The sequence below is a fragment of the Kryptolebias marmoratus genome, linkage group LG7 (genome assembly GCF_001649575.2).
Source record: "Kryptolebias marmoratus isolate JLee-2015 linkage group LG7, ASM164957v2, whole genome shotgun sequence".
NCBI classification, from domain to species: domain Eukaryota; kingdom Metazoa; phylum Chordata; class Actinopteri; order Cyprinodontiformes; family Rivulidae; genus Kryptolebias; species Kryptolebias marmoratus.
The window spans coordinates 4146597-4160339 of record NC_051436.1 but is presented as its reverse complement, the minus strand read 5'-3'; the positions used below and the strand labels follow the sequence as shown (position 1 = coordinate 4160339).

General features: G+C 42.4%; 4 protein-coding genes across 6 annotated transcripts in view; 1 reads left to right on the top strand and 3 right to left on the bottom strand.

Annotated features, from left to right (window-relative positions):
• Positions 1 to 1381: 1381 nt before the first annotated feature.
• Positions 1382 to 3268, bottom strand: LOC108229011 (UFM1-specific peptidase 1 (non-functional)). Its single transcript, XM_025003387.2, has 3 exons — positions 2919 to 3268; positions 2712 to 2802; positions 1382 to 2620 (listed from the first exon to the last, which is right to left on the bottom strand). The coding sequence occupies exons 1-3, from the start codon at positions 2922 to 2924 to the stop codon at positions 2331 to 2333; spliced, it is 387 nt and encodes a 128-aa protein (XP_024859155.2). The 5' UTR covers positions 2925 to 3268; the 3' UTR covers positions 1382 to 2330.
• Positions 3269 to 4158: 890 nt separating this feature from the next.
• Positions 4159 to 5321, bottom strand: ufsp1 (UFM1-specific peptidase 1 (non-functional)). The gene has a single exon (XM_037976601.1). It carries the CDS (start codon positions 5066 to 5068, stop codon positions 4319 to 4321), a length of 750 nt encoding a protein of 249 aa, XP_037832529.1. The 5' UTR covers positions 5069 to 5321; the 3' UTR covers positions 4159 to 4318.
• Positions 5322 to 5788: 467 nt separating this feature from the next.
• Positions 5789 to 8880, top strand: pop7 (POP7 homolog, ribonuclease P/MRP subunit). Of its 2 annotated transcripts, none has more exons than XM_017404665.3 (2): positions 5789 to 5931; positions 6423 to 8880. In XM_017404665.3, exon 2 carries the CDS (start codon positions 6471 to 6473, stop codon positions 6924 to 6926), a length of 456 nt encoding a protein of 151 aa, XP_017260154.1. In that variant the 5' UTR covers positions 5789 to 5931; positions 6423 to 6470; the 3' UTR covers positions 6927 to 8880. The 2 variants fall into 2 exon arrangements, with proteins under 2 accessions (XP_017260154.1, XP_017260153.1); XM_017404664.3 differs by having other exon boundaries at positions 5790 to 5931; positions 6420 to 8880.
• A 1077-nt stretch (positions 8881 to 9957) lies between these two features.
• The window catches only part of epoa (erythropoietin a), an 11259-nt gene continuing 7473 nt past the window's right edge, over positions 9958 to 13743 (bottom strand). For both annotated transcript variants that reach the window (XM_037976602.1, XM_037976603.1), the window contains exons 4-5: positions 13391 to 13555; positions 9958 to 10239 (exon numbers count right to left, since the gene is read on the bottom strand). In XM_037976602.1, coding sequence (XP_037832530.1) covers positions 10087 to 10239; positions 13391 to 13555 — 318 coding nt within the window. In that variant the 3' untranslated portion in view covers positions 9958 to 10086. The remainder of the gene's footprint in view (positions 10240 to 13390; positions 13556 to 13743) is intronic.

Here is a 13743-nt window from a genome sequence, read left to right as displayed (position 1 = left end):
GCGGGACTCCAGAAGCAGCCGACAGGTACCGGCAGTCCAAGCGGCATGCAGCTCGGGTGGTCGCTGAGGCAAAAACTCGGGCATGGGAGGAGTTTGGAGAGGCCATGGAGAAAGACTTCCACATGGCTTCGAGGAAATTCTGGTCCACCATACGGTGTCTCAGGAGGGGAAAGCAGTGCAGCACCAACACTGTTTATAGTGGGGGTGGTGTGCTGCTGACCACGACTCGGGATGTCGTGGGTCGGTGGGCGGAATACTTCGAAGACCTCCTTAATCCTACCGGCACGTCTTCCAGTGAGAAGGCGGAGCCTGGGGACTTTGGGTCAGGCTCTCCAATCTCTGGTTCTGAGGTCACTGCAGTGGTAAAAAAGCTCCTCTGTGGCAAGGCTCCGAGATTCATCCAGAGTTCCTTAGGGCTCTGGATGTTGTAGGGTTGTGTTGGTTAACGCAACTCTGCAATAGTGCGTGGACATCGAGGGCAGTTCCCCTGGATTGGCAGACCGGGGTGGTGGTCCCCTTATTCAAAAAGGGCGACCGAAGAGTGTGTTCCAACTAGAGGGATCACACTCTTAAGCCTCCCTGGTAAGGACTATTGGGGGGTTCTGGAGAGGAGGGTTTGTCGGATAGTCGAACCTCAAATTCAGGAAAAGCAGTATGGTTTTCGTCCTCGTCGTGGAACACTGGACCAGCTCTATACTCTTAGCAGGGTCCTTGAGGGTGCATGGGAGTTTGCCCAACCAGTCTACATGTGTTTTGTGGACTTGGAGAAGGCGTTCGACCGTGTCCCTCGGGGAATCTTGTGGGGGGTGCTCCGGGAGTATGGTGTACCAGGCCCTTTGATACGGGCTGTTAGGTCCCTGTACGACCGGTGTCAGAGCTTGGTCNTGCATTGCCGGCAGTAAGTCGGACTCGTTTCCGGTGAGAGTTGGACTCCGCCAAGGTTGCCCTTTGTCACAGATTCTGTTCATAACATTTATGGACAGAATTTCTAGGCGCAGCCAAGGTGTCGAGAGGATCCGTTTTGGTGCATCTCTGCTTTTTGCAGATGATGTGGTCCTATTGGCTTCATCAGACCGTGATCTACGGCTTTCGTTGGAGCGGTTCGCAGCAGAGAGTGAAACAGCCGGGATGAGGATCAGTGCCTCCAAATCCGAGGCCATGGTCTTGAGCCGGAAAAGGGTAAAGTGCCTTCTCCGGGTCGGGGAAGATGTCCTTCCCCAAGTGGAGGAGTTTAAGTATCTCAGGGTCTTGTTCACAAATGAGGGAAAAATGGAGCGGGAGATCGACAGGCGGATTGGTGCAGCGTCTGCAGTGAAGCGGCCACTGTACCGATCTGTCGTGGTGGAGAGAGAGCTGAGTCAAAAGACAAAGCTCTCGATTTACCGGTCGATCTATGTTCCTACCCTCATCTATGGTCACGAGCTTTGGGTAGTGACCGAAAGAGCGAGATCGCAAATACAAGCGGCTGAAATTAGTTTCCTCCGCAGGGTGTCTGGGTGAGATAGGGTGTGAAGCTCTGTCATCCCGGAGGGACTCAGAGTAGAGCCGCTGCTCCTCCACGTCAAGAGGAGCCAGTTGAGGTGGCTCGGGCATCTGATTGGGATGCCTTCTGGACGCCTCCTTGGTGAGGTGTTCCGGGCACGTCCCACTGGGAGGACAACCATACGCACTACATCCCACTTTCAACTAAGGACATATTGACCAGAGTCATGGAAAAGAATTATATGAACAGCAACTATTAATTATTATTACAGTGCACATTGTGTCTTTACAGCAGTGTATTTAAAGAAATGCAAACATAAACATATGTTGATTATCAAACTTTTATCAAAGCATTTACCACTTCAGAAACAAATAACATCTTATGTTAGTTAGCCGTGTTTAGTTGGCAGCGTTCGAACTGAACCACGTCAACGTTTTGAAGCAATCTATCAATAAAGACGCCACACCATGGAAGCAAAGCGAGCAAGTTGAAATGCGCTTCAGAAGCTTCCTTTAGTTCCCATTCCAAACAGTAGGTGTCACTACAGAGAAATAACACCACTACACGGCAGGGAAGTCAGCAAAAGTTTACAGTATTTAAGAGTATTTCCTTCATACTCAAATGAAACTGTAATTTAAACTTATTTACTTACATCTGGGATTAAATTTGCTGAGATTTTTTTAAGGACAGCGATCAAAGTGACTGTTGCTATTTTTGAATATGAATAGAAAACCTTATTGTCCAACCCTAATGTGTGGGAAGAAAAAAAAAGCCTCTATCATGGTCTGACTCAGAGAACAAGTTCTCCAGGTAAAAATATTTTAATTACTTTCCTTTTATTTGTTATTTAACAGTTTATTTGCGTTTGTGCAGGTGTCTCAACAAGCTTACTTGTTTTGTCGTGCTGCATTTCTTCAGGAGCCTGGAGGTTTTCCATTCTTGGATCCTGGTTGCTCTGTGTTAGGTTGTCTGTTTTTCTTGTTATGTGTATATTTTCTGCCTCTTTGCAGTTGATCACAGTGTGGATCTCCACCTCACCAACAGGAGTGTCCAGAGGCTGAGTCACAAACTCAGTTCTGACATTAAACACGGATGTTGTCACATGATGGCAAGCAGCTGTAGAAACAAACATAAAAACTGAACAAATGTTAATAAATAATAAAGCAGCTCATAAATGTAATATTCTGGATATCTGCTGAAACAAAGCATTAACTCTGATCTTTCCCACCTGTATCAGTCTGACAGGCAGGACATGTTGACAGGTTCTCCTCTACTTCCTCACAGTAGAACTCAACAAATGAATCTTCATCACTGTTTCCCTTTTGATAAAAGAGTAAAAAAAAAAAGTAAGAATCTCATACAAACATGTTTACCGATCTCAGAATAAATATAATCTTTTTATTTTATTTAGAACATTTACAGAGCAGCTGTGTACCTCCATTGTTGGTGAAGTGCCGACCTAAAAGCCTCACTAATGCTGATCGACAGTCAGCTTCTCTCTGAAAGTCATAAGAGACGAATGTTTCAGAACTTTATCAACAACATTCCTTCACTGCATCATTTAAGATATTTGTGTACCCTCGTACCCACCCTTTAAAACTCACAAAACTTACATTAAAAAATTTAAGTTTGAAACTGAAATTTAAAAAAACAGCAGGAGAAACTAGGAGTCATGGATTTTTTTGACAGTATATTGAATGTTAGTCACTCAGACTAACATCCTTAATGTACAAACAATAAAGAGCTAAAAAAGACAAGACAGGACAAAAAATAACAGCATAAACAGCCTACCTTTGCAGACAATCTTCTCGAGGACAAATGCTCTCATCGATCTTTCTCCATTTGTAGTTTTTACAACAATGATGTTGTCTGAATGAGACCAGCCTAAACTATGTTTGCAGAGCTGCTGGGTTGAAGAGGAAACTCCCTTTTAAAATCTGCTAAAATCACTTTCACTATTGGATTCAAGCTTTTGTTTACAGGAAATATAGCCATTTACAGGAAATGGTCTGATCGTTATGATAACTGCACAGATGTTTTTCAAGCTCGGTTGCAGATTTAAAACATTTTCACAGGTTTTAAGAAAATATGGCAAGATATCAAAGTAAAATCTGTAGCATGAAGAAGCAGCCCTTTTCCGTGACCTCTGACCTACAGTCATCTTTCACTAACTGTTCTGTAAAAAAGTTCATTCTGAGCTGAAGGAATCTTGATTTATTTGCGACACATGAATGTCCTAATTGTTATCAAACAAACAGCCTCAGGATTACCAGACTGCAGCACTGAACACATCAAATCAAATGAACACTGAAATCAACAAGATAAGCCAAAGGCATATTAAAAATTTCACAAATCCAACAACAAACAAAACTTGCTAAACGTCTGACTAGACATAGGCTACAGTAAATAAACTTTAACTGAAGGCCAGGCCATGAAGGTGGGTCACATTTTTAAAAATTAAAAGTTTTTATGTTTGAGAACACAAGGTCAAAGAATATTTGCTTAAAAGTTAACAATCTGTGTTTTAAACTGATTCAACATTGACTCAGTATGTTGAAAGAGGAAGTTTGAAACTGTTTTTTATTACTAATGTCAGGATAAAAATGTAATTTTAATGTTGAAAAGCTGCTTGTATTTTCAAATTATAGTGAGAATAAATAAAAAACAGTCTTATGTCATTTAAAAAAAGCATTTAATGATAAACGTAGACTTGATATGTTCAAACTTTGTCCACTAGATGGCACCAAAGCTCATTTTAAAACTTTCAGCGTATAATGACTTTATGAAATGGAGTTTATTTGTCCCAGTAAGACGCTAGAAGCACAGATGGTTCTGTCATAGTCTTCTTTTAGCAGTTTGAGGCAAACACAGATTATAAAATGAAGACTGGTCCAGAGATGACACTCGTTTCCACGCCACCCACCCTCTCCTCTGCAGCTCCGTCTTCTCCACTTTGCAGCCGTAGTAGTGAGGATCAACAATCAGTAAGTAGCTGCCCTTGTCCCCGGTGCACACCCCTAATATACCCTTAGAGGAGCTGTCCCTGTCTCCCCCCATCATAGCAGGAGACCCGTGTTTGTCAAAGTGCTGATGAAGCTCCTCCACTGCGACCTGCTCCAGCTCTGCCCCTCCACCTCGGACGTGCACCACCTTGCAGGGCACGTCGCAGAAACTGTCCAGCACCAGGGAGGCTTCAAATGTTCCTATCCACTCCCTGGAGCCCCGGAAGGAGGCTGGCTTGTCTCCCATGGCAACCAGGGCTCGCTGGATCTCCGGGAGGCTCGGTGCAGGTTTGTTGTGGTTCTTAAAAGGGGAGCAGTTACAGTAAATCCAGGAGGCCATGGTTTGGATAGTCCGGTACCCGCACCCCCAACCTCTGTCATCTTGTCCATCGCAGCCATAATGAAAGTAGAGATAATCTCCTTTTATCAGTGAGCATTTAACGGGAGCAGAAAGTGGATCAGGAAGACCAGTGTGTACATTTTTTAATAAAGTATCAGTCTCCTGAGGAATCCCCTTTTCTGCTCCACTGCCACCCCAGTCAATATGTTCATCCAGTCCTACATTTAATATATTTTTATCCATTCTTACAAACTGTTTCTTTGTTATTTTGGGTTTATTTTTTACTAATTAATTCCCGAAGTTCGGTGATACTTATCCGATAGTCCTCCGGTGCAACGGCAACAACGTTCCCTGCGGTGCCCTCACTCGGAAAACAGTTCCGCATTAGCAATAGTACTTCCGGTGTTGTGCCGAAAATTGCACTCTCGTCACAGGAAAAGCATTTCGAGGCGCTTGTTTTCGCACAAAATTTAAATAAAAGTAAAAAGTGACGAACTGACTCGTGCTTTTAGTGCCCAAAATGACATAGTTATCTAAAGTGTTTTGTTAGGATATAAAAAGTAGCTTATAGCAAACTAGGCTGCCAGACTACACTGTGCTATTTTTGATCAGGCAATAGTTATGGCTACACAATTCACACTATTTATCTAAACTACAGCCTGTACAGTATAGTAACAGGCTATATTGATGTAAATCCTAGAATTACGCTCTCAAATTTAAACAGAGGTAAAAGCGATCACGCATAATATACGTCGTTGGGTAAAAGATTTTCCAGGGGTCCTGACAGACAGTTTACCACAAAATGCGCCCCGATTTGCCTACGTGTATAAACATTAATGTATTGACATTAATGCATAATTGTGTTTATAACAGTAGTAAACAAATGCACGTTTCTGTAATCACTTTTGATTTTTATCTACCGCAATAATGAATTAAACTGACTTCAAATTCGCTGTTTCGAGCCGGGCTCCCTTCACGACACGGGGGACGTTTTTCGGCAGAACACCGCGCAGCGAAAACAACTTCCGGTTTGGTTTTCCGTGTGGAATAAAAACATGTCAGCGGCGAATTAAAGCAACTTTGGGACTTATATCTGCTTCCTATAGGTAAGTATTTCCTAAATTGGATGATTTATGGAAGAAGAGCTCGAAATGTTGACGCTTTCATTATGTTTAGTCGTTTTTCTTCTCTGGTTTTTATCAGCCACGACTGAGATAATCATCGTGCTTATTTTCGGTTCGAATATTGACATTCCTCTGTGCAAAAAATCATCCGAGCCAGCATGCACGTGAGACCTTAGATGATGAGATAATAAGCCTCATTAACCTTGTGATATTTTACTGGTGTTATTTTATTTTAACTATGTTGCCTCGGAGAGGTTAAAAGGCTCTGTTTTGTGTCCTACATCATAACAAACCTATGATTTTTGTGCACTTGAACAATATCTAATTTAAAGATGCTTTCTGAGATTTTGATCACCCTTCAAAGATTTCTCAAAATTTAGAGATCAGACAATAAATTCAAAATGTGTGTTTTTAAAGCAGATTAATGTGGGCTGTTGTAATTAATCTAAGTTTTATTCATTTTTTTCCAGCAGCTTTCTCTTCGTGGCCTTTATCAAAGATCCACAGAGACGCTGAGAAACATGACCGAGCCACGAAACCCTGGGATGTCCTCCGTTCCCCAGATTAACCCAGCGCACACCGAGTCCAGCTCCCCGGCTGTCGAGATGGATCCGGTGGAGTACACCCTGAGGAAGCGCCTGCCCCGGAAACTTCCGAAGAGGCGGAACGACGTCTACGTTAACATGAAAACCGACTTCCGGGCTCAGCTGGCGCGCTGTCAGAAGCTCCTGGAGGGCGGAGGTCACAGGGAGATCTGCGTGCACGGCCTGGGTCTCGCCATAAACAGGGCCATCAACATAGCCCTTCAGCTGCAGGCCAGTAGTCAGGGAGCGCTGCAGCTGGCCGCCAACACCTCCACGGTGGAGCTCGTGGACGACTTGGAGCCCGAAGATCCCGATGAGGCCGGGGAGCCGATGACACGTACTCGTAACAATTCAGCCATTCATATCAAAGTTTTCTACCCTGACCCTCAGTGACCCAAACCGAGGTGTTTCCTGTGTATCCTGCAGAAATTTTGAGTCCTTGTTGTCTTTTATTTTGGTTGTTTTTGTTATAATAAACCTATAGACCCCAAAAAAAGGTCTTTTATGTAAGAACCCATGATCACAGCATGTAGAAGCTTCATAATGAAGGTTTTGAAATTTCTTGTGTTCACTAGTGAACTATTTTGGAATCCTCCCTAATGGGAAGCTTTTGTTTTTGCCATGAGTTGTTTTTGCATTCTCGTCTTCACCAGGTGAACCTCGAACATCTAACATTTGTTAATGTGTGTATTTGTTCCACACGTTCAGCTACGGTTGTGTTTGCTTTCAGTGCCCAGTAGCTTGCATGTCCTTGAACAAGGAGAAAACAAACATGAATCTTCTGATTGTGTTTGCAGTGGGTGCTGTTGCGCTTAATGTCCACTAGAGTTCAGTGTTTCGCTCCTGTGATTGTACCCAGATGTTATCTCTCAGCAGGCAAACTTCAACGGCAGCATTTACCAACAAAGTATTCTCAACCTGTTTACAGTGTAGGGTTCAGATATGGGTCATCACATAAACAAATGCATGTATTTGTTTATTGGATTCTTTAAGGTTGTTTTTTGGTGTTTGTTTAGTCAGAACCGATATGTTTGAAGATTATGTATTTGATTTCAAAGAAAAACAAATAAAATAGCTTCAATCTACAACCCCAGTTCCAAAGAAGTTGGGCCATTAACTAAAATGTAAATAAAAACAATGCAATGATTTCAAAATCTCATAAACCCATATGTTATTCACAATGGAACTCAATTAACATATATTAAAATTAAGAAATTGTACCCTTTTTCTTAGAAAAAATGGAATTTTGGATTTTATGGCAGCAACACATCTCAAAAATGTTTAAACAGGGTCATCTTTACATCTGTGAAGCGTCCTGTCTTCGTTTAACAACAGTCTGTAAACGTCTAAGACCTGAGGAGAGCAGCTGCTGGAGGTTTTAGAGGGAATGTTGTCCCATTCTTGTCTGATGGAGGATTCTCGCTGTTTAGCAATCCTGAGTCTTCTTTGCTGGACGGGAACGCGTTGTTTTAAAACCTGTTTTGCATTCATGATGTGTATTTTGTCCAATGCAGAGGCACAGATGCACCCCTATACCATCAGAGAGGCAGGGTTTTGAACTGTGCGCCGTTAACAGACTGGATGGTCTCTTTAGTGCGGAGGACGTGGCGTCTGAGGTTTCTGGCCACAGAACAGTTCTTTTCGCCTCGGTCCGTTTTAAATGAGCTGAGCCCGTGCAGTGATGTCCAGAACAGAACCAGACCCGTTTTTAAAGCAGTGGCCCCTGAGGGCCCCAAGATACAAACATCCAAAATTGACTTTCCACCTTGCGCTTTGACTTCAGAGATTTCATTGAAATCTTTTGAGGATATTATGATCTCTAGATTTACTGTTGAGGAACATTATTCTAAAATTGGTCCATTATTTTTAGACACAGACTGGTGAACCCCTGCTCGTCTGAGAGATCCAGCCTCTCTAAAATTCTCCTCTTTTATACCCACTCCTCTCTCTGACTTGTTGGCAGATAGTTGCAAAAAGCTCCTCCAGCTGTTTAATTTATACACTAACTTACAACATTTTGCTACCATAAAATTCAAAATTACTTAAATTTTTCCTGGAAATGGTACAATTTCTTATTTTCAACAGTTGATATGTTTACTATGTTCCACTGTGATCAAAATAAGGGTTTATGAGATTTGCAAATGTTTGCATTCTGTGTTTATTTACATTTTAGACAAAGTCCCAACTTTTCTGCAGCTGGGATTGTATATTTCTTTGAACATAATTTCTGCAAACATGGCAGAAAAAAAGACTGGATAACAGCATGCATTAACTGTTTGCTCTGTAGATGTTTGTTTTTTCAACCCAACGGCTCTTAGTGACAGAAATAAAGGACAAAATGAACAAACTTCCCGTTGTTGTTTCCATCCATCCTTTCTTTATCCAAGCACAATATTTTTGTATTTAAATAGTGAAACTTTTGCAGCAACGGAACAAAACAATACAAAAAAACAGGAAAGAAAACGGACAAACATCCTCAAAAACATCTTGCGCTCGCATAGCAAAATATAAAAACACTGAAAACAACAAGATCGGACACTTAATGAACGTAAAAGAGTCGAGCATCTTTTTAAAAAGTTCCCAGGACGAGAAGTCTGCCTGTTTTCTGTTTGGTGATGAGCGGCGGAGGAAGGGAAAAAGCAGTGCTAACGTCAGGTTCTGGAAAACTATTTGCAATCACGGCACCACAGGATGTTAATTGTAAATTTTTCCGAGACGGGATGAGTGTTGGGGTCAGACAGAAACTACAACACAGATAACAGGCTCGCCGTTCTCATGTAACCCTCCACAGCTACAAATGAAACTAGAATCAGCACTTAAGGCCTCTGTTCTTGGAGTAAGTGTAACACAGATGTCCAAATAAGCACTTTAAACAAAAAAAAAAAGGAAGAGCAGCTTGACATTATAAATCATGAGAGTATCCTTGCATGTGTGCAAATGTTCAGTGGTACAAAAAGTGAACATTAAACTGTAACTAAAGACTAGAGCCTGAAAGTAGAAAATCTGTATAAATAGTTATTACACAACTTAAAATAATAGAATACCTACAGTTCCAAAAGACAAGAATATTATTTCTATGAGGCATAGTTGAAAACTAGTAAAGACATGTAGAATGAAAACCCTCGCCTCACAGTCTTCAGATTTTCAGTTGCAATCAATATTTTCTTGGTGTTTCAATATAGAAAGATGAGTGTGGGGGGGGGGGTCAAACCCCTTGAAAACAAACACAATCAACTCACTCACACAAGTACATCCACGCAGAAAGTGCAAGAGCGTGCCCGTAGAACAGCTATTGGAGCAGTGCTTTCCAAAGGCATCGTTTTGGTCACTGTGTGCTTCAACACGTCCACGAGACACGTCTACGTTCCAAGGTGCAGTCATCTCCCGTCCATCCACAGCCTTCCCTGGAACCGTGGGGGGGGGGGGGGGGGGGGGGGGGACTCTTCCCACACTGCATCCGGCAGCCATCATGTGGGTCAACAGTGTCACGCTCCTCCACGAGCCTTTGGAAACACAAGTTACTTTTGCCCGAGGAAGTAGGCCATTCAGCCGATCAGCTGACGTTTTGCCGACAAGCCTGCGCGTCCATGAGGAGGAGGTGCACTTTCCCTCGCAGGAAGTTGACGTGAACCTGAAGCAGTTCCGCTGCCGAGGACACCTGCCACGTTCCCTGGAGTCCCGCCGCACTGGCTGGTGGAGTATATTCCTGGAAGAGAATACAAGGAAACGCGGTGACATTATGCACGAGTCCACATACAGACAGTTCATTCGGTTTGTTGATCTACGAGCGCTCGGCTCAAACTAGATTGACTTCAAAGGTTGTATTGTCACAACATGCAATCGAAGAACAAGCGTGCACAGTGGTAGCAGTACTTACAGCATCTTCATGAAAAGGCTTACAGTTTCAAAGCATGTCTCATGATTTCCCTCGACTGCAGTTCCCCAAGAAAGCGTCATTATTCTCTCTTAAGAAATTATTAAATAAATATGGCTGAGCTCTAACAGGAACAAAAAAATCCACCCTCTTTCAGTCCTAAGGTTTTACGTACCAGGTTATAATAAAACCTGGCTATTACCAGGTTGTAAAATGATTCCAATCTGGCCTGAAGTGTTCAACGCCAAGGAGGGAAGACATCAGGAGTTACTTTAGACAAGGGAAGGGTTAAAGTTCCTTTCCAAACAATTTAGAGTCCAATATTTTAAAGAGGTAAAAATTATTCACAAGCTGAAAACATTTAAGACAGCTGTCAATCTTCCCAGGACTAAAAGTCCAATCATATTCCCCCCCAAAGTCAGACTGGGCAACAAGCTCAAGAGCTGCATCTTCGACTCTACGGGTCTCAGCATGTTACTGTGAGAGTTCATGACAGGACAATTAGAAAAAGACTAAACAAGAATGGTTTGCCTGGAAGGCTTTCAAGGAAAAAGCCTCTTTTCAACAACGTGGCAGAACGACTTCAGCAAGTAAAGTTTCATCTGAATGAGCCTCGTGACTTTTGGAACAATGTCCTTTGGACAGATGAGACCAAAATAGAGAGGTTTAACCATAAGGCACAGCACCAAGCACAGGATATCAGCACAAACACCTCATACCAACTGTGAAGTACGGTGGTGGAGGGATGATGGTTTGGGCATGTTTTGCAGCCACAAGACCTGGGCACCTTGCATTCATTGAGTCACCCATAAACAGAGTCAAACATGAGGCCATCTGTCCGACAGCTGAAGCTTGGACCAGACTGGGTCATCATGCAACAACAATCTACAACAGAACGGCTCAGCAGAAAAGAACCAAGAGGTGCAGCAGAACCCCAACCTGATGGACATGCTGTGGTGGGACATTAAGAGAGATGTCCAGAATCAAACGTCTGCAAACCTCGATGAAATTAAGCTCTGCTGTAAAGGAGAGTGGGCCAAATTTCCCCTACAACCATGTTGAGACACTGATAAAGTCTGACAGAAAATGCCTCCTCGAGGTTTTTCTTTGCTGCTAAAGGAAGTTCTACATGCTTTTCTGCTTTGGTTTAATTTTGATTCAATAAATGATAACAAATGATGGTGGGGTCTGTTTTTGTACACTTGAGGTTAGATTTGAACCATTTTAGAACCCGGTTAAGACCAAACAAATGTTTATTATGTCCGGTTTGTGAAACCCAAGAACTGAAAGAGGGTGGATTGTTTTCCTTCTTATGATTGTATGATTTAGCACAGAGCTTCTCCCTCCAGCTTCATCAATTTACTGCATATGTGGGTCATTCTGCAACCTTGTGTGGCATTTACTTTGCTGGCTGCTGCCTCCAGCCTCACACTTATTATCTAGTGGACCTCTCATGGCTTGTAAATTCCACTTCATAATCTTTCCCCCCCTCTCGATTGTCCTGTCAGCTATTTCCCTAACATTTGGACCGTCATCAGACGCCCTGTATGGTTTGGAAAAGCAGATGTAACCTTTTAAATCCATTTCTAATGTGTAGTACATGGACCTCCTTTGCTTTACATGTGCTTGATTTGAACTTTTGACCATTCAGAATCAAAGATTTACTAGATCTTTGATACTAACAGACAAAAACAATGAGCTAGTTTAAGTGAAAAACCTGATAAATGATCAATTTAACCTCTTGTGTCTTTTTCCAATTTTCCCCAAAGATGAGACCAGATTCTGTGGATCAGCAGTATTTATCTTAGTTTCAGCAGAAGGCTGTTCGAACAATTACAGTTTGAAGAATCAGGGAGAACATTTTCATTGTGACCTGACACATAAAACCCTAGAAATAAAAGACATAGACATGGGTAATACCTCCTCTAGTGAGACCTGAGATGCCCCCCAAAATATGAGAAGTAGCAAACGAATTGTCGATTATTTATGGCTGTAATTACACAGACAACATTAATAGAGACAGCTGTGTTTTTGTTTTGACTAAAACTTGGCTCCAAAGCAACATCTCTGACTCTGCAATAAAGCTGACATCCAAACATCCTTCCGTCCAAACAGAAATGCAGAACGCTCCAGCAGGATCTGAGGAGGTCAACTTTGATTAACATCAACAACAAGTGGTGGAGCAAGAGTGTAATTATTACAACTCATTGTTCACAACTGTTCCTTGGACTGGGTGTACACTGACATTAAAGAGGGTTACAAAGTACCATCTGAAGGACTCAGATCGTATTTCTGTTCTGCTTTATCCAGCACATAAAACGATACTGAGACACAGAAAGGCTAGATTCAAGTCTGGCGAAGGGATGCATTATGTCCAGACTGCTTTGCAACTTATGACTCGAAAAAGAGAAAACTTGTTGCAGTGATCTCCTCAGGGGTATTAATGAAGGGTGATGTGAAAGTCATCAGCAACTGCAGCACTCGGCCAAACCAGAAGCTTTGGATGAAATTAAAGGATTCGGAAAGGGATGTAAGGCTAAACTAAAATACTCAGGGGGAAAACAAAATCAAACCAAGTCTGTGAGTCCAGGTGCAAGAAGCACATTACTAAATTAATACTTGTACATTTTGCTGACTCTTGATTGAATCCATGCAATGCAAACCCAAATCGTGAGCAAATTATTGCTGTTCTGAAAGGGTGGGGAGGTCTTCATCCACCAGGCAGGTGCTTATTGGAGCCCATGGCTGCTGATTGTTGAGATAAATTGTAAGGAGTAGGTTTGTTGCATCACCTGCTCCTTTCTAAAATGACTGAAGAAGCTTTCAACAAAACGCTAATCAGTATTCAAACTTTTGCATGCTTTATCCTCATTTTTTGCATTGAAAACTGTGTTTAAATAAATTTTAGAAGTTGTTGGTTTTCTCAAATGCACAGCTGGTAAACATGTGTGCCTGAATTCGTCCCTGAAACACACCAACTCACCTGAATGTTGAGACTTCGCAGCACAGCGTTTATGCTGAGCAGGTTTCTGACGCTGTTGTCTATGTGGTTGTGTAGCTCCGTGTTTGTCATCGACGTCCGTAGTAAGTTGAGGGCCTGTTGTAAAAGCCACAAGCCCGTCTGAACTTCCTGAGCTTGCTCCAGTGCCTTTTCCAAAAAGATAAACAGAGGCAGAGAGTTGAAGTCTCATTTTGGAACTGATAAGGATCAAAGGATGTAGGAAGTAATCAGCTCTTCCGTTAGAAATTAACTGGAGTCACTGGCCCTCAAAAAAAAAAAAAAAAAACGGACACAATGACAGAGACATATAGAGTTCCTAAAAAGTACTACATGCA